General features: G+C 31.7%; 1 protein-coding gene across 7 annotated transcripts in view; it reads right to left on the bottom strand.

Moving 5' to 3' along the window:
• Positions 1–580: 580 nt before the first annotated feature.
• The window catches only part of LOC145303481 (lamin-B1-like), a 101924-nt gene continuing 75070 nt past the window's right edge, over positions 581–27434 (bottom strand). For 2 of the 7 annotated variants that reach the window (XM_080144841.1, XM_080144846.1), the window contains exons 8-13: positions 26959–27063; positions 23817–23933; positions 23243–23332; positions 20163–20198; positions 7936–7969; positions 581–1157 (exon numbers count right to left, since the gene is read on the bottom strand). In XM_080144841.1, the coding sequence (XP_080000967.1) occupies positions 1153–1157; positions 7936–7969; positions 20163–20198; positions 23243–23332; positions 23817–23933; positions 26959–27063 (387 nt within the window). In that variant the 3' untranslated portion in view covers positions 581–1152. Of the gene's footprint in view, positions 1158–7935; positions 7970–20129; positions 20199–20685; positions 20710–23242; positions 23333–23816; positions 23934–26958; positions 27064–27434 lie in introns of all 7 variants that reach the window. The other 5 variants (XR_013873719.1, XM_080144842.1, XM_080144844.1 and 2 more) reach the window with 5 other exon arrangements.

Here is a 27434-nt window from a genome sequence, read left to right as displayed (position 1 = left end):
CATTAGGACATATGCACCATCTTTTTAAATGTTAAAGAAAAATTTGTCAACTGCACAAGCTTCAGAATAAAGTAAAATCATTTTATCCTCATCGTGGTTGTTATCTACATGTTTTGGCCAATGTGACTTCCAACCTCCAGCTTGTAGTTCTTATTTACTTGCCTTCTGACGAGGCACATGGTCAGTTTTTAATGTGGGGAAAATTCTAGCTCCTCTAAAAAGGTTATCAGGTTGCGACAAAAATATTTGCCTCGGTCTAGAATTGTTTTTCCCACTGTAAGCAAGGATAGAAAAGATCATGTGTAGCATTAGAACAGATACTACAGTTTTCTCCTAACTAAAAGAAAAAAAAAAGAAAAGAAAAAACATAATATAGTCCAAATAATACCAATTACAAATCATCTACAAAAAATTTTGCAACATAAAATCCGTTTCTAATAAAGAAATATTTTTTTTCTTAAAAGTTGTCAGCTATAAAATAAAATTATTTCAGGTGCAATAGACAAAAAAAGCCACTTAATTTGAGGTGCTAGGATAAATATTTTAATTTGCTTAAAAAAATAAAAAATAAAGAAAAAAATTCTTTCAAAATCTGTTTATTTTTTATCTTTTTACTTTCAGCAGACAAGTTTTTGTCTTTTCCTTTTTTTTTTTCAATGCCAGGCAACAAATTGATTTGAAAGAACAAACCTTTTTTTATGGGAGGTGGGGGTAAGTGAGGGATTCAATGCAGGTGAAAAGGCAATCATGGATTAATATGGAAGGATTAAGATTAGAGGAAATTGAAAAACGAAAACAAAATGATTATAATTGGGGGGGGGGGAGATGATAATGTCATTTTAATATTCTTTTTTATGTATGAAACATTTAGATAGAATGGTTTTATTTTTATATAAACTTTTTCTAAATAGCGAAATTTATGTAAAGGCAATGATGATGGAGAAAACAATGGAGGTTGCATTTTTTTTGTTGTTTTGCCCATGTTCTTGATAGAGTAGAATCTTCAACACTTATTTTCTTTACTCTCTAATCATAATCCATGATATCAGGTTTTGTAGGAGCAATACAAGAGGTTCCTGACATTCCAGAAGTTTCTTTCTTTCCTTTTGTATCAAGAATCCTTTGGAGTATAACAGGCATCAAACTTCTGCATTACCCTAAAAATAAAATAGGAATAAGTAAGCATTTAATTTTTCATTTTTATTAAAATAATGGCACCAATTCAATATACTGCAATAAAATATTACTTTTCAGTAGTTATTTGTAAATAAAATAATTAAAAAGAAAATGACAAGTGGTTCTGAAATTTACAATATCTAAAAATGTTAGATTAAAATAATTTTTAGTAAATTTAAGAAAAATTTTGGAGATGAGGAATGGTTATTCAAATTATTTGGATCCTTCAGACTACTGTTCCCATCTTGAGTGTTGTCCGCACTAAGGATTGAACCATCAACCTTTAAAAGAGTAACTTACAACTGAATTTTACCAAGTATCTTACCCACTATGCCACAGACCCTTCTAGAGGTTGAATGTCGAATCCTCAGAGCAGGCAACACTCAAAATATAATTGCAAATTACTTAGAACTTTTACCCAGTCATGGGCGATTGAACAAGAGCATCATACCCCTATGGATTAAAAGAGTTCTGTTTGAAATTCTGTGCAGATTCCCAAGTTCAACAAGTGGAAGTTACATGGATTAAAACATGAAAACAATAGTCCGAAGGATGCAAATAAAATGAATACTCAATCCTTATCTCAAAAATTCCAAATGTAGAAAAGTTATGTTTACAGTCAAGTTTAAGAAACATCTTTAAAACATCCAAAATATTAAGTTGGAATTAAAGTGCTGTCTGGTTTCCTTAAATTGAATTAGATTTAAAAGTGACTAATTTCTCAATTATATTTGTAACTACAGAACCTTGTTCTAATAAGTAGCAGTAAGCAAATAGTAAAAACCTCAACTTTTCATTGGACAAGAATCCTAATACAAACATCTTTCAGCTAATCAGAAGCTCAGGAAATATATGCCTCTCCAATATTCAAAACAGAGATTGTAATATTTCACGCCTAGCGCTGACCAATTTATATATTCAAGAAAAAATCCAATTAGCATGTCTATAAAAAAAGCCTTGTAGCCTACGGCAACAGATTGGGACTCAATTACATTTAATTTTATAGAGGGAACTCAAGCAGCAAGCAAAACAGATCTCTCTTCATCTGTTACTGTCCATCGCATGCAGCTGCCGGAGAAGCTTACTACTCACTGGGTACTTTGGCATACCAACTCACGCCAAAGAAACAGCTCACTTTCCTGTCCGGTCTACTTCCTTTATCTGCTCAATAACCATTTTTTGTCGTTTTTGTCTTCAGGAGTTCTTGAATTAATAATCAGGAGTATAACATCAATTTCTTCTAAAACTTTTGATAATTGTCTTTACTTTCTAACTATGAGAAACCTACAGTAATAAAAGGTTAGATAACTAAATTTTTAACAAATAATTTGGATGATTTTATTGTAAAAATGTACTATTGGTCACTGTGGATGAAAACCATGGAAAAAAAATTACCATTTTTCACATAGCATGTTTATCTGAGATGCAGGAAGTTAATCTTTGATTAAACAAAAATTTTGATCCCCTCCCATTGTTAATTGGACTACGGCAAACAAATCAAGCAGAGCTGGAGAGAGAAAGGGGTGGGGGGTATAAGATCACCAAGATCATTGCTTAAGGAAAAATAATTTTTCTTTCAATTTTAAAATTCTGCTTATAAGATTTCACATCCCTCCCCTCCAGATGTTGAGATTTTACAAACTTACTCCACATAATTAAGCAGGTCATGTACATTGCATCTCAGCTTATTTTAAAAGCACCTTAATGGAAAGTACTCTGATGATCTAATAGTACCTGTACCCACCCCCATACAACCAGACGAGGAGCAAAATCTCACCCCTTCACTGTTGAGGTCTTAGATGCTGGAAAGTCTTTCCTGGAACTAATAGACTTTAGAATTTTCTCCCGTTTTTTTTTCTTTTTTCTTCTGACTGTACTAATATGCAGAAACTTAAACAGACATCTTATTACTTAACTCCCTACATAGTACCCTGTATATATTAAATCAAATAACCGATTACGTCCAAGTGACAATAATCCTTGTTGAATAAGAGTTTTAAAAAAAAGTTCATCTGTTGGACCAAACAAAGAATTCATGCAGTTGCTAAAACTAAAAGGTTTCTCCTTAAACTATAAAAGAAATTATTTTATTTGAATAGTTTAAAATGCATGTTGGAACCTGTTTCTGAATCGATATACCATTCATCTTGTTCCGAGACCAACTATGTATAATGGATGCATGGACAGACAGCATCTTTACCTTTCTTATTTTATGTTCCAAAAAGAGGAAATTTCCCTTGTTCAGTTTGCAGAAAGAGAATCAGGCGCAGGCCAATCTTTTGTGATACCTGTAAGCACTGCATACACAAGTTCAGTGGAAGTACTAATAGTTTGAAAGTTGATAACAAGTCTGTGTGCAAGAAGTGGGATACAATTAAGATGGATGAGAACTCCGATGTGGATCGGTTGTTTTTGTTTTACGGCATATCAACCCTTTTCAGGTTATTTAATGCCGAATCCAAAGATTATGAAGAAAAATTTTTTAATAGGATATATTTGTTGTTTTCAAGTCGGTTTCTATTTAACCCATAGTTGGGACCCTAACAGGTACTACAACTTCGGATCAGAGTGGACCTGGTAGCAACGGTAATTAAAGGGTGGCTCCACACTCCCCAAGGCCTGCAAGCTGGGGCCTCACCACTGGGTATAGTTTAAGGTCATATCCAGGACTCTCCGATGTGGAGAAAGTACGTTTGGATGATGGAGCTATTGAGGTTGTTTTAAAGTTTTACCTTTGTGCTGCCATTAAAGCACAAGGTGGTGCAGCCATTAGTGTGATTACAAGAATTAGCAATGGATCAAGTAAGTTGAGAGAGTTCCTGCAATTACCAAACATTGGAACGTCACCAGCGTCTAACAAAAGTAGTCTATCAAACGTGTATGCAGTGTAAAGACGTATGGAAATGAAACATGGACAGTGAAGGTTGAGTACATGTGTTGCATGGCGAGAAATATATGAATGAAACTGATGGAGGTGTAATGCGAGTCTTCAAATAGACTTTTGATGATCTTAGGAAAAGGTTAAATCTGGACGGGACAGAGACTTTTGCAGAAAAGTAGACTTTGATGGTATGGCCACATTGAAATGGAGTTCTTGGATGAGTAAATCGATAAGTTATGTTAGGTTCAGTTTACAAGAGAAGGCCAAGGAAAACGAGGAAAAAAAGTGATAAAAATGGACCTTGAGAGAAAGATAATGACATGGTCTGTTGCATACAAGATCCAAACGACAAAATGAAAACAAACCAAAAACTGAAAAGAAATAAGAACTACACAGACAGTTGGAAATTTGATTGTAATCCAATCAAACAATAAACTTAAGTTTTTAGACATTACCACTCAAGGATATAGAGTTACTGTGATAGGGGCTAGATTTATAGGGAGTAACCTGGATGGGAAGGTAAGCAGCAAAATGTTAGTTTACATTACATTTAAATATCTACAGGCAAGAAATCAGGGAGCAACAGTCCGAGGAAAGAAACCACCATAGAAAATTCTTTGGCATTTAGGAATATCCATAGTAAAAGAATGGTATTTTGCTGTTAGTCAGATGAGTCAGGCATATTTTCCTCGAGGGAGTAGAAGTGATGCAAACACATCAGAACATTTCATGGAAGTAATCTTAAAACAAGTACAAGCATGCAACTAAGACGAGACATTGTGAGCATGCTCTATCGTTATTTTCATGGCAAGTGCCAGTCTGAGCTTTAATCTATGCCCCCCCCTTCTCCCAAACTTTCATAAAAAGCACTTGTCTAGCTACAACACATAACAGATCCCCCCCCACTATCTGTGCTTAAATGTAAACGCAAATTGCATGAACAAAGCTTTCCAAGAAATGCTTGCCTGCTGACCTGCTTTTCAGCTGACTACAATATGATTGTCTTCAAGTCCAATGTAAACAAGTTCTTGTTGAGCTGACCCCCTAAAAAATCCATTTCTACCACTAACTATTAATATTCTGTTGTCTCAGTGACTACCATACACCTTATCCTTGACAAGTGATTTTCAGACCTTGATAAGTGGTGACTCCCACATAAAAATAAAAAAATTTGTTGCGATACAAAAGAGGCTGAGCAATCAGTGCGAGATCTATTTGAATCTAAATTTTTCTTCTGTACCCTGTCCAATATGGAAATGCTAGTTCACACTGACAATACGCCACACACAGACAAATGATGGCTCTACAGACATACTATCTATTGCTATTGTCTTACAAAAGTTTTGTGGGAGTGGAAAACTCCCAGCCTAACTCGATTGTCGCCCTTTAACTCAGAAGAGCGACCTAGCTATGTCACTTCCTGTTCCTCATATTTCTTCCTCTTTCATGCCGAACCTTTGAGCAGTCAAGATGTAACAAACACTGCTCTGGTGGGGCCATGGGCCACACCGCATTCCTGACTAGCCAGTCAACCGCAAGTAACGTTACTCGTCTTTCAATGAACTCTCATTCTTTCTATCACTTCTTCATGTATATTTATGTAAATAAATTGCATTTCTTTCGCTGATATTTAACGGTATGCTTTCGTCCTCATTATGCGACCTTCTGTCTTTTCAATTCCTTTACCATTAAATCCATACACCATTATACACATGGGGACGGGGTCGTCTATCACCACAGCAGACCATCCTGTCCCCCAACAGTTTGTTATCAAAATACTAGAAATAAAAATTTTAAATAAACATTTAATTCATAAGTTTCTTGCAAAATCGTAACATTTATTCATAAATAGATAACCATTAAGAACAGAGAGAAAGAAATCAATTTGATTGGGGGGGGGGTATAGTTAATAGGAGAGAGAAAGCTAGTAAGAAACAATTTAACCCCCTTCCTGCAAAAATTAGGGAGCGATGTTAAAGTTTTTAATGTTATTTTCTTATCAAACCATTTTAATTACTGTTAATGTTGACAAGATTATTGTATATATTTATATACACAAAATGACACAATAAAATTATAAATGTATAACACCAAGCATTAATTTATTATTAATCATTAAAAAAATAGTTATGCTAATAAGTTATTCAAATAACTGTCTTTGGATTGTTTGTTGATATTAATATACAGTCTTGAAATATGTATTATTGATTTAAATAATTGTAAAATATTTTGATGGTAATATATCAGTGATAAATTTAGAAAAAAAAAAACAACCACAAAAAAAAAAAAAACGTTCACAATTATTCATTTAAGTGCAATAAGTCTTTTTTTTTCTTTTTTTTTTTTTAAAAAAATCAATTTCCTTGATCCCAGCTGATGAATGTGACAGAACGACGAAGACATGTAGGCTAAGTTAAGGTCGACAAAATAATTACCAAATTAACTATTTATGCTTACAACTAAAAGAACCAATTGTCTCTGAAATAAGGGGAAATCCGTGGAAAATATAAATTTATTCGAAAAGACTGCATAAACCAGTTTCTCAGTGTTGGTTTGTTTATCAGAGCTGAAACAGGAACGTCAATTGTAATATTGCATAACTCCGCCTAACAATGTTAGTATGAAGCAAAGTTTTATTTGAACCTCAGTTCTCTATATTGTATGAAGTATTCCTGATATGTTATGGAAAAATTGATAACTCAAAAACTATGTCAGCATGCTGGTTACTGTTATCAAAATAACGTACAAATTTAGAAGTTGAAATTCTGACAAAGTTTTGAGCATGACCAAACTTTTTAAGGTCATAAAATGTGGAACTTCATTGGCTACAACATTAGACCAAATAGAGAATCTCTTGGAACACAACAAAAGTTATCACTAAAAGTGTGACTCACCATTTTGGTGACCTTGATATCCCAAAATTAAGTCAGTTCTAAATTAAACTGTGCCCAACATTTTAACCAACTTTGGTAACAATTGGTCTGGACACAACACTGTACCCAAATAAACTAGACAAAAAAAACAAAAAAAAAAACAATCTCCTCTAGTGGAGGTAAATAATCTTTCAGTTGTAGTTACGGCAGCCGGTTTAAGAATTTTTTTTGATGAATGCACTCGTAAGTCAAGGCAGGCAGGTTTACAAGTAAATTTCTCTGACTATTTTACATGAACCTGTAGAAGAAACGAGGTTGAATATTACGATGTTCATCCTTTTCAAATGCTTTTATTTAAAACAAATACTGGGGTATATAAATAAAATTCGATTCAAAATCCTTGAGTGACCTTTGGGCTTTGATAAGCAGTGAACCCCCCCCCCCCCCGAGTAAAAAAAAAAAAAAAAAAAAACACAAACACCCATAAACAGTTATGTAATACACAATCTGTTTAATAAATAACTAAATAAGTACAAATTAAATACCACTTTCAAAAACATTTTCCCTTCCTGCAAACACATAATTTGGGTTCAAGTAACTCTACTAAAAAGAAAAATTTTAATATTTGTTATAGAAATCAATAAGGTAACAGTTAAAAAATGATGATCAAGAATAGCGTTTAAAAAAGAAGCTAATTTCATTCAAATTGATTTGATTTATTTGTGGAGCACTAGGTTAAAAAAAAAAAAAAATGTTGATATTAATTTCTTTAAAAATAAAAATATTGTCTTTTAGCGGCAAATAGAATAGAGTTTTATTTTAACTAAATTTTTGGGAATATCTGACAAAGGAAACATCTGTTACAGTGAATATGGATAAAAATCACACACACACATCTACGTAAATATATAAAAATTTATGCTCAACATATGAAATCTGGAAAATGCCAGATATTTGTTACTAATTGTAACATTTACTATATAAAAAAAAAAAATCACAACTTACAAAATAACCATCCTTTCTTCTGTTGGGAAGGAGTCTAAAAATAAAAACAAAAAGAATAAAATATAGGGGTTGCGCGACTATTTTGGGTTTTTTTATGTTAAATTTAGGATGCAATAAGGGATATTTATTTATTTATTTATTTGTAGATATAATTAAGATTTCAGTTGATTAAATTATTTGAAATTTTGACAAAAAAAATAAAGAAAAACAAAATACAACGAATTTTGAAGAGCTAAAAATCAAAAAGGTTACTAAGGGAGATAATTCTGCCAAACTTAAATATCTAAGACATAGAATTAGTGATTAGTGCTGTAATTAAAAATATTGAGATTTGAATTTAAGAGTACTAACTCATTTTTTATTAGATTTTTTATTTTATTTTTTTTTTTTTAAATTCTTTTGGCAGAATTCTTTCGGGGGGGGGGGGTCTGCTAAACCATTATCAAATATTGGACATAGTATTTCCCCACAAAGATTAAAATAAGTTCTAACCGTTGTGAAGGATGCAGTGTATATACTAATGTGGACAAACTATAAATACTAAACTAAATTTTCTGTTTTAAAATTTCTAAACTTTTGACAAACTATAAGACTAGAAATAATCAAAATCTAGCATTAAATAAAAGGAAAATATTCTGGGTTGAGTAATTGTAAACATTTCTATCAAAAAGCAGTTAAAGAAAAAAAAGAAAAAAGAAAGATATATCAATCATGAAAATGGAAATGCCATTTTCCAAAAATCACTTAAATTGATCAAGTAGTTTTAGTTTATTTAAAAAATCATTTTCGAACAATTTAAAGCGATTTGTGTGAAATTGGTGCCGAGCTTTTGAGTTAGAATTGTTGGACTTGTGCCTTTTTTGCTTACTCATAAAATTTACTAAAAAATAAACAAAAAACTTGATCACTTTACATATTTTTGAAATGACATTTTCGTTCCACAAGAGGTATAAGATTTAAAAAAAAAAAAAAAAAAAAAAAAAAAAAAAAGGTTGAATTCTAAGAACCAAAAATTAAAAACTTTCAGTGCAGTGCCATGCACAACAGAATTTTTATCAGTGCTGTAAAAACGTAAATGTTAGTGGAATGATTGAAACAATTTAGAAGCAAAGGAAACAGAAAAAGCAATTCGCATAAAATTAGCAGAGAAAGAGATAAATGGAAGACAATGGCGATTACAGATCAAGATAGAATGAATGAAGAACCTGGAATGAAGGAACTTAATGATTTACAATGATGGATATAAAATTAAAAGTGTCAAAAATTACAAGAGTAAAAAAATAAAAATAAAATAAAAATTGCATAATAAACGTACACACAATAAGATAATACTTCAAAGAATTAAAAAGGAGAAATTCCAAATTATGATAATCACAAAATTAGGTGAGAAGATCTGACGCTTCAAGATAATTGTCTGTAAAACTGATTCTAATTTTATGTTATGCAGAATTTATAATATCAACTACTCTCGTGACCCAACCAGTCACAATCAATATTATTTTTTGATGTCATTTAAAAATTCATAAACTGTGCTAAAATCTTAAATTTTTTGGCACAACTAATAATAAATCTTCACTTTTATATTATTTATCTTGATGGATAGTACAGAAGCAAAGAGACTTATTTTATTATCTAATTTATAGATCTGCCTGTGCACACACTATGGGATACCGATTATATAAATCTCAAATGTTGATTTGGGTGTCTGTTCGTATATCCACTAAAACTTTTGTCAGCCGCATCGGACTGGGCTGAAACGGGTGCCATCTGAAAGAGCGATCCCTCGGATGCATAATGTGAAAATTAGGAAGAAAAAAAAAAAAGAAAAAAAAAAAGATTAATCCTGTAGTGGCCAGCTGGACAATTTCTTGCAAGGGGTGGGGGTCACTTTTCACAAGTCATGCACGCGTCATAATCATCGTGATTCGGTGGGCAAAAACGTTTGCCAGTAACATTTTTCTCTTTTTCCATTTCAGGCTCGATCCTGCCTATCTATCGCAGCTAATTTTTTTTTTGGGGGGGGGGGGGGGGGTTGTATGGGCACTCGCTGCCATTTTGATTGAATGAAAAGTTGTTTTGATTCATTTATGGGGGGGGGGGGAAGAAGTTGTCAACTACTTCTGCTCTTTTTTGGGGGGTTGCTCAATATGTACTTCGTACAGCAGCTTTGTCCAAACCAAACTTCATGTCAACCTGGCCAACACTGGGTATCCATGCTAGTTTAACTGAAAAGAGGGACTTTCTTTAAATACTCAGCAACATTAAACACTGTTAAAGATTGGTTGACTTAGCACAAAAGGTGAGAAATTGTGGGCACGTATGTAATCTTCACATACAGATGCACGAGTGCATTGTCAAATTATTTGTATATTAGCAGGACCCATGGAAATATATTTAAATGTTTTGATAAAGTCGATATTTTTTTCTGGATAGCAAAAAAAAAAAAAAAAAAAATCATTTTTGACAGAAATCAATAGCACGCAAATGAGTTTAACATGTATAAAAAAAAAAAAAAAAAAAAAAAAAAACAGTGCCCATTGTATTTTAAATATAGAACTGACCTAAATGAGAAATTAATTAGTATTAATAAATACTCAGAAAGTAATATTGTGCTACATAGTTCAATACAAATAAAATCACATTGTAAGAAACCATTTTTAATTTACTTCCTCAGTTTAGCACTTCTGGGAAGCTAACGTACTTCCTATTTTTATGTTACGTTTCGCTGACTTTTTTTTTTTTTTTTTTTTTTTTTTTTTCGGAAAAATCATTGCACGTTGCACCATTACAACAACAATCATATTATAATGATATTCGAAAACGAGGCTACAAAGAGGTCACTTGCTTTTTTTTATCCAGGATTGCCAGACTAGACTTTTTTTTAAAGCCAAATTTAGTCTTTTTTAAAGCAGTTCGGCCTTCAAAAATTGTATTTAGCTCTTTTCAAAACGTAACATACAGTAAAGAAAGAACAAGCAGAGTAATATAGATTTTATTTCTCTAAATGATTCTTTAGATCAATTGTAATGAGTCATCATCAGCTCACATTTTCAATTATCATAATTGAAATTCACCTTAGCAAAAGTACATGAAACAGTAAAGTATATAAATAGAAAAATAAATTTGCATCATTCAGACTATTTTCTTCTTGGCGTTATTTCCACATTTCAACCAATTGTAACCAACTTTCTTCAGGTACATCTTTTCAAACTTTAGAATCTTTATATCGAATTAAGCAGAATTTCTTTTAACCAAACTCATTATTTAATACATAGGTGTAGACTGTTCTTGTTCTCTCAGCTATAAGCAAGTAGAAGTTTTAATTTTTTTTTTTATTTCATTTATTATATTTTTAGTTATCACATGTAGTAGGGATTGAACCGGCAACACCAGAATAACAAAGTGATTTTTAACACCTCTAGCTGCTACATCAAGGATTCATGTGAAAAAGGGTTTCATTGGTTGTAACCTGGAAATGGATGAGAATAGTAGTCTGAATAATCCAAATATAAAATCCCCATCTCAAAAATCCAAAGCATAATGCAAAAATTACAAAAAAAGCTTTTTACACTTGCTACTTTTTTATTTTATTTTTTTTTAAAGCATCTCTGTATAGTGAAACAATTCTAATTGATGTAAAAAAAAAAAAAATGCGGAAAATAAATGCTGCAAAAGAAATATTAAATAGGAAATTTAAAACTATGTAAATTGACAAAATATTTTTTTTTTTTTTAAATCAAGAAAATCAAAGGTCATGAATTTTAGAGATTAAAGTTTTATTTATCTCTACAATTATATAAATGCAACTGTGTGCGTGTGTACGCGCGTGCAAGTTCATTCTTTATAGAGTCCGAAACGGCTGAGCAGGTTTTTCCTTAAAATTTACAGAACTTTAGTTAGTGTATAAGTCTAGGAGTGATCTTAGTTTAGTTTTTTTCTCAGAATACCCATCATGATAATTACTGCTAATCAAAACTCTTATTTTAATTTATCATCAGTAAAGCCATTTCTTCTATGTCATCGCTTAGCAACAATGATAGAACAACAAGTGGTGGAAATTCTACTGTGGGTAAGTTGATAGTGTTTTTTTTTTTTTTTGCATGACGTGGTCTGTAGGTTCGTTAACTAGTAAGAAGTTTATATAAAATAATTTTTATAAAAGAAACAGTAGGCTCAATTTACACGATTTTTGGAATATGACATCTCCATTCTGTAGTACGTAGATCAAGATTTTTCTGTATTTTTTTTTTATGCTTAAATAAATAAGCACTGGGAATTCAACACAAATTACCATGATTTTCATATTAGTCATGTTAACAAACAAAATTAAAGAAATGCTTTGTAAAAAGAGACTTGGCCAAGTTTAAAGCTAAAACAGCAGAAAGGAAAGGTTAATTTCTTTTTTCAGAGTTAACACGGAAGGCACACTTTTTTTTTTTTTTTTTAAACATCTTTATAATGCTATTAATTTTATTATAATATTCAAAACACATTTTATCTTTAAAATATACGCTTTCCTGATAATTGGAGTTCAATTTAATTTTTTAAAAATTTATTTTAAGTTTGTGCTTATTTTGGTTCTTTGCATTACATTAGCATAATCAGATTTAAAGAATTCAAATCCACATATATTATATAAAAATGATCTTGCTTGTGTGCAGAATAGTCTCTACCAAACTATTATTAAATCTGGTTTACAAGCTTGATTTGGTTTTCGTTGGAAAAAAAGTGGTAAAAATTCTCTACACATGCACAAATATACATTTAAGTACGTAAATTTGTCAAGTTTAATATGCATCTGTCATTAAGTAAGATAGTAGTGAATGTCGCTAGGTTCTTTGGTGTTTTGGTTACAATTCTAGTTGATGGCACCTAAACCATTTTTAAAACTTGAAATCACTACTATATATTAGATGCCATATAAACAGAGAATTGCCTCTATAATATGAAATCTACATAAATTATTTTACGATCTGGCAAAGTCGAGCAGTGTGTAAATTATATATATATTATAGTACCAGTAATTACCAAAATTCTGTGTGAAGACTGGTGTAAATTCCTTGTAGCAAATGATGGCAATTACAAGAAAATAAACTTGCAAAAAAGGGATATTTATATAAAAAAAAATATCTTGATTAGTTTTATGGTTGAAAGAATTTCAAGATATATACAAGAGAGGACAAAATTAAGAAATGTAAGTAAAAAAAAAAAAAAAAAAAAAAAAAAATTATATACCATATATACAAGTCAAACCAAACTGAAATTACTAAATACAGAAAAAATTGAATACTTCATTTATTAAGAATTTTTTTTCTCTGGAATTATGCTAGGAATGAATGAATAAAACATGAAAAAAAAAGTATAAATTCTAATAAAGAGCTTTTCAATAAAAGACGAAAAACAAAAACAAAAAAAAAATACTGGAGTTGCTTTGTCTGTTCATGCAGGACATGCAGAACAGTGATTGCAGCAGAAGTAAATGAGGGGGAAATGATAACAGTTTATGGTGATTGTGCTGGAACAGTTAGGGTTGGAGCAGTGGGCAAACTATCATTCAGTAGGCAATTTTTTTCCGCTTCATTCACAATCACACCACCATGAGAGAAACAGAGGAGGGAAAAAAAGAATGCAAACAAGGAACGATAACTTACTAAAAGTAAGAGTTATTGCCCTTAGCTGATTTTTCTTTTAGTGATCATTCAAGAATTTTGAAATGTTAAAAAACAATTTGCTGGATAAAGTATTTTTGTTTGTCTATTGCAAAGAACATTGTCTAGTTAGTATTCAAGTCAATAAAACTTATTTTTTAAAACCAACCTTTAAGATTATTTTTTATACGTTAGTAATAAATGCGGAATAAAAGATATTTTAGATCAGAATCGCAAACGAACGCAGCCACTACCAATTTCTACTGTACACTCTTTAACCCTTATCCTTGAGTGGCCTCTGGGCCTTGATAATGTGGTGATGCCTATGTAAAAAAAAAAAAAAAAAAAAAAAAAAAAAAAAAAAAAAAAAATCACAGAATTATGCCAGTAATCTTTCTGCTATTAGATAAAAGGAACTTTGTGTGTGCGAGTTCGTTCTTTATCAATTACTAAATAGCTGGGTTGACATTTTAAAAATTTCACAACAAATGCCTGGTCGTGTTCTTAATTTTTTTTTTTAATTACATTTTCACCTCAAACAAGGCACATTGCTACTTTGATGTAGGAGGCTACTATCAGGGACATAAGCTACAGGGGTACTATGTGGGGATTTGGGCAGCAAGATGTTTGTTCACATTACACTTGAACTTTTGCATGTTAGTACAGTTGGGGAAGCAGGAACCCAGAAGGGAATTTCGAAGTCTAGCGGTTCTGGAGAAGAAACTACTAGAGTAGAAGGCTCTCTTACATCTAGGGATCTCTGTGAAGGGGTGGAATTTAGCTGCTTGTTGGGTTTGTTGGGGGTATTTACGTCAAGGGGGGTACAAATGCTTGCAGTGCGTCGGAGCATTCACCGTTAAAGTACATGTAGAACAGGCAGGAGATGTTACATTTCGTCGATGAGACAGAGGCTGAAGCTTAGATGAGGTTGGCGACTCTTTTCAACCTTGTCTAGGAGCGAGAGACTAGTGGTATATGCATTAGCCCAAATATGACAACAATACTCCATACATGGGCGAATGGTGACCTTATAGAGGTACAGGATACTTTCGGGCGTTAGTAGCTTTCTAGCACGGTAGAGAGAGCCTACCAGTGGTCCTGGCAATGCTCTCAATGTAATTGTTCCAACTCCTGTTTCCTGTGAAGGCCGAGGAGTTTAAAAGATGTACTTTCAGATAAAGAGTCATTGGCCATTGCTATTGATGGTAGAGAAGGTTCCTTGTAATTATTGAAGGAAACAAGTTTAGTCTTGGCAGCATTGAATGTGACCATCCATTTTTGTCCCCATTCCACTACAGATTGGAGGTCATCCTTTAGATGTGTTCATTTGTTTTCCTGTTGTGTCTGTTATAGAGCGTGGTGTCATCAGTATATATACCCATCTCAGACAATTTTGTCAGGGAGGTCATTTATGAGTATTAGGAATAATAGGTCCAAGGATAGACCCTTGAGGCACTCCCGCATTATATCATTGTTTAGATGTACGACCGTTGAGGATAACCTGGATTTTTCTCTTATCTATGTTAAGTATTCTTCCAGTGATACTGTATGATCTGATTTTCTGGAGAAGACCTTCATGCCATACTCTGTCAAAAGTCTTAGATATATCTAGAGCTACCGCTCTACCCTCCCCTGCTTTGTCCTGTGAATGGTATATATGTTCAGAGATTACAGTTAGGATGTCTGCTGTGAAACAGGCTTGCCTAAATCCATATTGTTGGTCGGTCAGAAGTTTAGTACCTGTAAGGTTATGGACTAGAGCTTGGTTAATTATGGACTCAAATATTTTGGCGAAAAGTGGGAGGAGGCTGATGGGGTGGTAATTTACTGGGTCAGTTCTTTCGCCAGAATTCTTGAAAACTGGTACTACAGAACCAGTTTTCCAGCAGGCAGGAAAGCAAGATTCATTAAGACATTTATTGTAAAGTTTGGAGAGAACTGGAGCTACTTCAGCGGAGCACTTTTTTAATAGCACAGCCGGGATGAGATCAGGTCCACGTGCTTTTGAAGTGTCAAGATTTTTTATGATAGCATGCACCCGAGAAGGGGTGATTTTGTATTGGAATGTTTTCGGTAAGTATCGATAATCGGAAAAATCCGACGAAAGGAACAGGCAATTTTGACCAAAGTAAACACCTTATACAGGCTAACATCACAAGTGCATTTGAGAAGTTTTATTACCACAAAAGCAGACGACCCAGCGTATAAAATCAACAGCAGGTTTTTTGATATGACATGGGTGCATTCAAAATTAATGTTTCTATTTAAAGCACAATTGCACCATGATACTTGACTTTCATTTTAAACTTAAATTGAAGCCATTATATACAAAAAATAATTTTTATAAGATCCACAGTAGGTTCTCTATAGAGCAATGAAGACTATAATGTATTGTGGATTAAGTCACTGCAGGAAGCATGTGAATCTTTCTCCTAGTGCACCGTGATGGGTCCCCAACTAGAGCAGGCAATCAATCCTTTTGATTGAAAAATTTCAATGGCAATAAAAACATGGGTGAAACATTTGTTGATCCTCATTCAATCCCAGGCAACGTCAGATCACTCTACTAATTATATATATTTTTAATGACCAGTCATTTCAGGCTATTTGCTTTTTCACTCTTCACTGCTGTTGAATGATTTGCGTGTGTGTGTGGGGGGGTACCACTTATAGTGCCTTTGGGGTCTTGATAAGAGAAAAGTGTTAGGTCGAGACATGATCAGTAATGGTGGAACTTAGGTAGGGCTAGATCATTTAAGAGGACGGCTCAACAAGAGTCTGTTCACCTTAGATTTGAAAATGGCCACGTTACAGTCAGCCAGTAAGCAGCCGTACAGTATTGTGTTTCACAGATCTAAGAAAGAAGCTCTGTGAAATTTTTGTTTAGTTTTAAACACAGAGAGTGAGGGAAAAGCACCATAAAAGTAACGATAGAGCAGAGACAGACTTGTAATATCTCTTCTGTGAGAAAGAGGAAGTCGGGAGGCAAAAAAATCATTATCCACTAGATTTTGAACAGTTTTGTACCCTGTCAAGGCAGAAAAGGGTAGGCTTAGGAGCTTTACTCAAAATGTGGCACCGGTACTCCAATTTAGGATGTAAGTACATATATTTATTAATATACAGCATATTAATATACGGCATATTAATGTGTTTATTAATATACGGCATATTAATGCGTTTATTAATATACGGCATATTAATGCGTTTATTAATATACGGCATATTAATGCGTTTATTAATATACGGCATATTAATGCGTTTATTAATATACGGCATATTAATGCGTTTATTAATATACGGCATATTAATGTGTTTATTAACATACGGCATATTAATGTGTTTATTAACATACGGCATATTAATGTGTTTATTAACATACGGCATATTAATGTGTTTATTAATATACGGCATATTAATGTGTTTATTAATATATGGCATATTAATGTGTTTATTAATATACGGCATATTAATGTGTTTATTAATATACAGCATATTAATGTGTTTATTAATATACGGCACATTAATATATTTAGGTTGACACACCGGTTCTCATCAGATCACAGAAGTTAAGCAACTTTGAGCCTGGTTAGTACCAGATGGGTTACCATTTGGAATTCTAGGCGCTGTATGTGCTCTCTGCTTATCTCGGCATTTGTTTCCAGTCATCCTGTGCATATACTTCACTTGCCACTGATATTCAACAATGTCGACTCAGGACAGGTGTGGTTGGAGATTGCGCATCTTTTGCCACAAAGATTTCATGCGCAGGCATCCTTTACGTGGCTATCTATAGTCTGTCAAGACTGAAGGAGCCTCACATGTAAATACATACTGGTCTTTATTATAGAGGGAGCGGGGGAATGTATAATGGTTTCATGGTAGGATTGCGGAAGCACAAAACTGTATTTCAAAGCGGAAAAAAAAAAAAAAAAAAAAAAAAACACACACACAAAATAATGAAAATTTATACTTTGCAAGACTTTTTTTTTTTTTTTTTTTAAATACTTAACCATTTCAATTTTATTTTAAATGAAAATCAAATAGTTCTTAATTTTTTCACTATTTTCTAATTGTAATAGTTGTACATCGATACTGATATAAGAAATGTGTAGGACTTAATGTCATCAAATGTAATTAACACGTAAACATGTCTCCAAGATTAGTAGACATTATCAATTAACGCATAAAAAGATCATTGTAAGGGGGGGATTAATTATGCGACCTCACCTTGGATCAACAACAAGGAGTATTTTACATAGGATGAGTAAAGGTGATATTATGGTAACTGCAATAATTTTTTTTTTTTTTTTTTTTTTTTTAAAAAGGAGGATAGACAGAGGATGACTCCTCTCCCATGTTAAAATGTATATCTTTTTTTTTTTTTTAATATCTTACAGCAAAAAAATATAGTGTAGTATCTGTTAGATCAGTGATGGAGAAATCACTGACTGAAGCAATTTAATTTTTTGAAGCTGGATTTTTATTTAAAAAAAAAAATAAAAAAAATAAAGATCTTGTGTAATAACTAATCTATTCTTCAGAAGGCAAGTTAAATAGGAACATTTTTTTTTTGCTACGAATTTGAAAAAAAAAAAAAAAATTTTTTTTGATTAAAGCAAAAACTAAATCAAATTATACAGATCCTCAAAATTAAAAACTTTCTGTAAAAATAATCTTCGGCAGCTAAATATTGTTTAAATAAAACATCTTTTTAAAATTATAAGAATTTAATTCTTTCTCAAACAAATATTCTTATAGAAATAATGTTAGCTAAATATTTTTCAAATGAATAAAACTAGTTTCTCTTAAAAATGTATTAATTGAAAATTATACAGTTTTATTTGTCAAAACAATTCAATTTCAGAACAATTCATATTAAAATGGGTGAAGTTGGATTGATAAAAATCCAATTTTATTTTAATATGAATTGTTCAGAAATTGAATAGTCTTCTGGCGAATAATACATTTTTAAAAGAAACTGGTTTCATTGATTTGAAAAATAAATATTACTTATAAACGTTAGCAACATAAATCCGATCGTTACGGATTGGCATATATCATTTAATAAAAATGTGTGAAAGGCGATAATGCACAGACAAACAAAATATCTTAGTGCGTTATATAGATCCTGTAAAGTATAATTTTTCATCATTTCATGTGAAAAAGAATGCAGTTGTAGCAACAGGTTCTTTTTTTTTTTTTTTTCCTTTAGCATTGTAATTTCGACGTTTCTTCACAATTCAATCGATGAAAAAAATTGCCATTACAATGTAAAAGAAAAAAAAAAGCAATTGGCAAAAATAAACATAAAAAAAAGCATTTTATAACAGTTTTTTTTTCCTTTTTACCAGATTAAGATCGACCTAAACAACCCTAATTAAAGCAAGCACACCTCACCATGACAGTAATGAATAATTCACCTTCGATGTTTCAACATGCCAACATTTATTCTTGCATTTCAATCTAATTTGGAACGCTAAGATGACCCCAATAAAGACAACAAAAATCTGTGTGAAAATTTGTTATACTTCAAAAGTGTATACTGAAGCAGTTAGCTTTAAAAATATCCGGAAAAAATTTATTCACTAGTTTTGTCTTTTTTTCACAGCAGTGACAAAGATTTATTAATCTACTTATTAATTTGCTACATTTTTTTTTGCAAGTTTCTGTATATTATTTTTCAATCTTTACTTTTCAAATGTTAATATACCCTGTTGTGCACGAGATGATTTCTTTGATGACATTCTAAATCGTATATGTCATCATAATCATTTTGGTGCTTATATAGAATTATACTTTTAAAAAAAATAAATAAAAAAAATATTGAGAAATCTTTATTATGTACGTATCCATCACGGAACAAATGGGTCATATTCCAAAAAATCATACGCAAAAAAAAAAAAAAAAAAAAAAAAAAATACTTGATCAATTTAATTAAGAAAATCAAACTATGATTTTTTAGCAGCCATTCTTTATAAATTAAATGAGACAATTCAATTCGAACTATCAAAATCATGATCAGCATATAATGAATACAATTTAGTCTAAAAATTCTAGAAAATGATATATAAACTACTTTATAGATTTACGTGATTTTTGGAATATGATATCTTTGTTCTATGACGTGTATGTACATCATAAGGATTTTCCCCGCGTTTAAAAAACAATTTTTTTTTTAAATTCTTAGCAAGCCCCTATATTTTATTTTATTTGTTTCTTACAAAACTACTCTTCTTGGACCCCTCTACATACCCTAAGTTTAGGTGGCAACAAATCTTTATTCACAAAAAAAAAAAAAAAAAAAAAAAAAAAAATGTAGGGGGGGGGGCATTTGACCTGTCACTGCTGCAAGAAATGGACAAAACTAGATAAAATTTGCCAGCCATATACACTACTCCAATTTCTTTTCTACAAGATAGAAGCGTAATAATGAAAGTTTATGAATTTGCTTTTACTGGTCTACTAAATCTATAGGATTATGCTAAAATTATTTGTTCCAACACCGTCATGAAATAGCAAGAAGAAATTTGACTCAGTACGTGCCACATATTCCTCGAAGCAGCATTATATACGTACAAGATGGCGACGGGAATATGAAACTCGTTCCCGTTCCTGAAAAAACAAAACAGATTTTAAAAATATTAACACAAAAATGCTGATTGGAAGTAAAAATTGTCATTTTGTGATATAGAATGAACCAAAAGATTTGTTTAATCCCCCCACTTTTTTTTTTTTTTTACTTTGCCATTGCATTTTTTGTGCAATATAACATTCTATAAAATAATCTGGTTATTGAAGTAGGTTATGGAGAAAAAACATTAAAAGGAGCAAAAAGAACAAATTCAAGGATTGAATTAATAAATTTAAGTAATATTAAAGTTGAATAAATAAATTAAAAAAAAAAAAAAAAAAAATGTTAGAAAATTAAAAAAAATTTTTTTATTTTAAATGAAATTTAAGATTGATGTATTCTGAATCAAAACGGTTCATTCAAAACAAGTCTAAATTTCATTTAAAAAAAGAAAAAAAAAGAAAAAATTGAAAAGTTTAACCTGAACAAAATAAGTGAGTTAATTATGACTCTTCTTCAAAACCTTACCTTAAAAAGATCAACTTTTGAAACCTAATTCAAGATAAGGTTAATACAAAATAATTGCATTACTCAATAGAAATAGTAAATAAATTTTTCTTTAAATCCATTTTTTTTTTTTTAGACATTAAGTTTAAATGTAAGTATTTTTTATATGAAAAAAAAAAAAAAAACAAAACAAAAAAAAAAACAACAAAAAAAACTATTTCATTTGATAATTTTCTTTGCCCTTTCTCTTCTACATATCAATATTTCTTCAGAGATCTTTAAACACTTTATATCGATACGTTTCCATCATTGTCTATACAGTGTTTCTTTCCTGTGTTTCATAGCCTCACATATTTTGACAATATCACGTGTAGATGGTTTTATCCAACTTAAATTCAAGACTTTATAATATTCCCACAGCCTGAATAAGAAAATGCATCACCTCAAATTTAACTTTTTAGTTTGGAGGTACCAACTTGTAGCGTAAAGAGATAAATTTTCTAAAATCACAGGATTATTTTTTTTATCAATTTATTTTTAGATCTTGTTTTTAAACGATTGTTTTTTATATATAAAAAAAGACGTTTAGATTTTTAAATGAAAACATTAATGAGCTATAACCTTCAACTAGTTAAAATATTTTCTTTACTTTCATTTCAAACTCAAACAAAAACAATGTTTTTGGAGATAAAAGTCGATTACAGAAGGCAAATCTAAAATAAATTTCCTGTAATTTGAGGCAAGTTATCTCCCTTGATACAAGTTTCCATTAAAAAAGATCAAAATTCTGGAACAGTGATTCTCAACAAGTGGTCTACTTCATGACAAGTTTTGATTAATGCTGAAATACATATCTGAAATTATTGTATACAATTAGTTGAATACAAGTTGTCAGTCATCATTCAGTGGGGTAGTGTGATATTAGTATCTAACTGAACAGAACAAACCCGACAGGATTTAGATTCCATTTATTTTAGCAAAAAGATTTTATGCTTGAAGCTCACAATATTTTCCACCATTTAACAGATCCAATCTCGTAAACAGATCATTCATAGAACTATTGTTTTTTGTAAATAACAGTCTGCAATTGATTTTGTGGATTTACAGATATTACATTGTATTAGATACAAATCTGTCTTCAAAAAGGACATTACAAGTTACACCTCGACGGCATCAGTTCCTTCATAGTATCACCATTGTAATATGTTTAATGCATGGGACCACATATGAAACATAAGTCACACGCCACGATGATTCAGGAATGAATGTGTGGCTTTAATCCTGTCCTCGTGACACATTGACAATTGGCAGTTTGAGTCGGCTTTCTCTAAAGGAGGAAGTTACTAGGGAAACTTAAATTCACAAGTGATCTCTAGTCGCATGATCTCAGTCAGGAGAGAGAAAACTTGAATGCCTACTAGACACTATCCTCAAGCGTTTAAAGTCTCTGTACAAACCTGGCATGAGGATACTTTTTCCTATAAGGAAACCCCAATTAAATATTCAAAATCACATAGTATTCGCAGCCCAAATAACATCTTTGTATGGCTAGCCAAAACTGGCTGTTACAAGAAATGATGTGCCTTCTTTAAGTGAGGTTACTTCAAGTAACAGTGTGAAGCTAGATACTCAACCAGACTAGATGAATTCTGGTCCTGGAATCCAGAAGATCAAGAGATCAAAATGAAATGTATACTATAACATATTTAAATGGACAATTAGGTTTTCAACTTCTTTATTAACTCAGTATTTGAAAAGTAAAAGACTATTGGAATTTTCGAATATCTATGTAGCAAGAGTTATCAACATCAATACTAGTGTCAAGACATGCAAACACAGATGAGTAGGGCACATAGAACATAACAGATAGTCCATCAGGACAACGGAATGGACACCTCGTGAACATAAGAGGCCAAAGGGAAGAACAAGATGACCTTGTTGCAATATTTTGGACTTATAATGGGGTATGATCCCCACACAGTCGGACGATTCTATTTATAAACGATGCTGCTAGGAACTGACGAATCAAATTAATTCACGTTCTGCTACCAACCAATCAGAAACCAGAATTGCTTCATAAATATTAAACCTTTTCTGTAGCAATTTCACGTTTTTTCCGTCTCGACACGGTAAGAATATTTTGCTCTGTGGAACTGTCTACTGCAAACAAGTCACCTCTCAAAACTTGTTTAGAACAACGAACCATCAGAAACTGTTCTGAAACTACACATGGCTTACACTTCTAGAGACCTGATATAACACATGAATCCCACATGGCAGCAAATAGCTTGGGATAGAGTTAGATGGCTAAAGTCCGGTTCCTCATTGAGTGATAAACCCCTTATTGATTGATTGATGTGGTAAAGTGTTAGCCCCCGGAAGAACTTTAAAGTAAAATAACAAGAGATGATTTTAGAAGGTGTTAGTTTTGAACATAAGATTTGAGGCTGAGAATCACTGAACTAAAATCTGAAGAACATTTTCCTTTGAATAATTGTCAAACAGAGGCGAGTGTAAAAAAAAAAAAAAAAAAAAAAAAAAATATATATATATATATAAATAAATTTTGCCAACTTACAGGACTTTCACTTCCTTCTCTAACTGCACTAGTCCTGAAGGTTTCTACGCTTCGGAGCACGGATTTACTCATTTCACGTGATGCCATCTCCTATAAAAGAGAAAACATTAATATCTATTCATAAAAAGAATTTTTTTTTATACATTTCCTTAAAACATAAAATTCATAATTCTAAAGTGGTTTATGAAATATGAGTTATGTTTTTTTATAACTTCAGACAAGTTTATCTTTTATATCTGTATGTGTGGCAGCATTAATCCAGTGAGAGTTGAGCCAACAAATTCACTACAGCTCTCACTAGGATCCTTTTGTAGGCTTCTTATATATAAAAGATTTCAAAATCCATCAATTTGAAACGACGAAGTATAGAATTTAATTACAGTAAAAGCTATTCTAGATATCAAACTGCTTTAGAATATTCATTGATGAAATTTAAAACTCAATTTCTTGAATGCACAATGCCATTTAATACACAAAATTTTGTTAAAAAAAAAAAAAAAAAAAAAAAAGAGGGAGAAAAAGGGCGCGAAAGGGGACAAAAAGGGAAAGAAAAAGAAGATTTACAAGAACGTACATCTCCTGCTGGGTTCAGTAATGTAGTTTTCATAGAGTCTGCCACAAACCACTTTTGAGACTTCATAACCAAATCAGTTGGTGGATTGTGCGTTTGATCACTTTCAGCACTCCAGACCTACAAGTAAAAAAAAAAAACGGAAGAAATTGTAGAGAAGAATTCCACGTCAACACACCACAACTACTTTGACAAACAACTCACAAGCATTTGTTAGTTTTTATCTCATGTTGTGGACCGGAGCAAGCCTTGCAGGGGTAAGGATAACTTTACTGATCTTACCAGTCTATTCTGATAGACTCTTCGTTGTCATTCGTGTACATCTCTGCTGATGACACGACCATCTATGGCAACATGTCATAGGCCGTAAATGACAAAGTAACATTTTTTTTTATAGGAGTTAGTCACATCTTTTGAAAGCATTATTTTGTAAGGTTAAATTTGTAAACTTTAGAAAACCGAGTAGTGCTGTATTATCTTTTTATTAAATGGACAACTATTTTAGTTTTTTTTTGAGACTTTGGGTGATCCACTATAATCATAGAAGATGACTTCAATTTTTTTTTTTATTTTTTTCTCTCATTTTGTTGCTGATGTTAAGTCCAGGAGAGGTGGCCTCACAAAGAGAAAATTGTATGTCCAGTCTCATTGACGAGTGTATTAATACAATCGTCAATGAGATCGGATGTAATAATTTTTCACTTTTTCATTTAATAAATTATACAGAGTTGCCCGATTTTGTAAAGTATCAAAATTTAACCTTTTTTTTTGTGTTAAATCCTCTACATATATCAAGATTACAACGGATTATATAGACGTAACAACAGTTTTTCTAGCACTTTTGGTTCCATAGCTTTTAACCCTATCTGATTTTGTTTTAATAATAATTCATCAACAAACCCACTAATTATACATCGACCGTGTATCTAAACCACCAGAGATTGTTGAAAATTAAACCAATATTAAATCTGAGTGAATAAATTAAATATGAATGTTTACATTTAACAAGTCTGTCACTTAAATTTCCTCTGAAACCTTAACTAGAGTTAAATTTAAACAAAATAAGATACAATAGTGCTTCTTGACATAACAATTCTTGGTAAATGCACTAAATAAAATTTGAATTTTGGTGATTAAAAACTGCTGATCAAATTTTCGAGAAAACAATTCAGTAGTTTTTCTAATTATTTAAGATATATTAATATTTTTCTTTTCTAGATGCAAGTGCTAATATATTTATTTCAGTTTTTAATCTTTATCTTTTATTTCATTGTTTTATTAATTGTGTAAATGGTTTTTGAGGAAAAATGTGCCGATTCTATCTGGCAAGTTCATTTGGAATATATATTGTTTTATTTTTTTATAATAGATTTTTCTGGTCCATAAATGTTTATATTTTCCAAGTTGATAGCATAAACAGATTAGGCAATTGTATTCATCTTCAGTTAGTGAGGAGAATCTTTTACCATACCTTCCCTTAAACATGGCAAATGAATTTTTATTAAGTAAAATACTTAATTTTTTTTTTTTTTTTTTTTTTTAAATGGAGAGTAGACAATGCATTGTGGATGCATTATCGGCAGCTCCCGTTACTCTCGCTTTTCTCTTTATTTATAACTCAGTCCTCATATTTTAATGAGTGATTTTTCTGACAAAGGGAGAAGAAATTTTGCGTGAACAGTCGCCAGAGATGTAGGAAATTTTCTGTTTCTATATCTATCCTTGTAGCCATGTCACTAGTAAGGGTGCTGGAGGTAAACGTTTTATCTGGGCTGACGTTATCCACCTGATAGTCAGGGACCCAAACCTTGGATTAACCATTAACCTTTGAGAACTCTACCAAACTCCTCCGACAATTTTGGGCCTAAACACTTGAAATTTTAGATATAGGTTCCTTGGACATGAATCTAACTTAACTTGATTTGAGCCCAAAACAATAAATGTTAAAGGGTCACAATAAGGGTCAAACTTAAAAAAAATTGACCCTTTTTTTTTTTTTGCTCAATATACACCTCCAAACGCCCGGGCAGAAATGCTAGTATATATATATATTCTTTTATTAATATTATTGGAATTTTTTCCTTTTACACATTTTTGTGAATTTTTCCATGGATTTCTGCCTTTGGATTATTATGGACCATCTTCTTCCAATTACGGGACTTTTGGATTTTATTTGTGCAAATGGAAATTCATTTAACTTTCTTGAAGTTATATACTTGGATTTTACCGTCACTTGATTATTTATCTTCCACCAGACTATCCATTTCAGGTGTAATCACCTTTTTCTTCACCATATTCCCTCTGCTTCACTTTTTTTGTTTTCAAGTAAGATCTTTGACTTACTTGTCGTTTCATCAAATACTTTTGCATGCAAAATCCGATCCTGCATTTTGCTAATTCCTACCCTCTGATAAGGAAAGTATTTCTTCGAAACTCTGCGGATTAAGGACTATCCACTTATCTAGTGTTTCCTTTTCAGATTAAATATGTTTTTAACTCATTTCAAAGTGTTTTTTAACAGGTTTTATTAACTGTTTGCTCGTATACATATAAATAATATATATATATATATATATATATATATATATATTATTTATAAGTAACCGTTTCCATATTGTGGGTTAGGAGCATTACTTATTTCACGCTCCTTGTTAAAAACAAAAATAAATTTCAGATATAAACAGAAATCATTTTTGAATTTTTGAGAGCAGGATTGGTTATTTGATTCGTTTGAATTCTTCGGACTATTGAAATAAAATAGGTTGAAGCCTCCTAAAATTGTCACGCAGTGGTTAGAGTACTTTAGTTGTAAAAGTGACACTATTAGGAGGGTTGAAAGGTCAATTCTCAGTGCAGGCAACCGAAAATACAATTGCAAATTATTTAGGACTTCTATCCAGTCATGGCCGATGGAACAAGAACATGCTATAAATATAGGATTCCGTGCAGATTCCCAAGTTTGACAAGGTGCACTTGAAAGTCAGAGGTAACATCGACCAAAATGTTGTGAAAATGATGCTCAAGATGGGAACAGTAATCTGAAGAATCCAAATAACATGAGTATTTTTTTCATGGCTTACTAGCAAAACGCCAACAGCTGGCATTATGACAAATTTGAATATTGTTAAAATTCATGCACACTTACCGTTACTGATGAACCAGGTTTCAAGACAGCCTGACGATGGAATTTGAAAACGGTTTCATCATCTCCAGCATCATGCTTCAGTTGCCAACCGCCAATAGAAATTTCCTGGAAATTAAAAGAAAGAAAAAGGAGATTCTGTTAAACACTACAATTATTATTTTAAATGAAAAATAAATTTTTTTTTATGAAGTCAATTTGAATTCAGTTGGGTATATCCAGAAACTCTCACATTGGTACAACTTGATTGATCGGCTTGATTCTGTTGCTTTCTTACTGTGAAAGGAACATGTGAAGGTTGCCAACATCCTTTAGTGAAAATAGCACAGGCTGGATTTGAATTTGGTATGTCCACACTATCAAGTTACTTAACTATCATCCTACCTCCTTCCAAAAATGAAATCTGAAGGTTTCTTAAAAAAATTAAAAACTATTTTTCAGTGGTTTAAAAATCTCTAACCAGGTCTTTATTTAACCTT

This window comes from Euprymna scolopes, chromosome 19 (assembly GCF_053919585.1).
Source record: "Euprymna scolopes isolate OS-2025 chromosome 19, ASM5391958v1, whole genome shotgun sequence".
Lineage (NCBI taxonomy): Eukaryota > Metazoa > Mollusca > Cephalopoda > Sepiida > Sepiolidae > Euprymna > Euprymna scolopes.
Note: the sequence above shows the minus strand (reverse complement) of the source record. Positions and strands in the feature narration are given on the sequence as shown.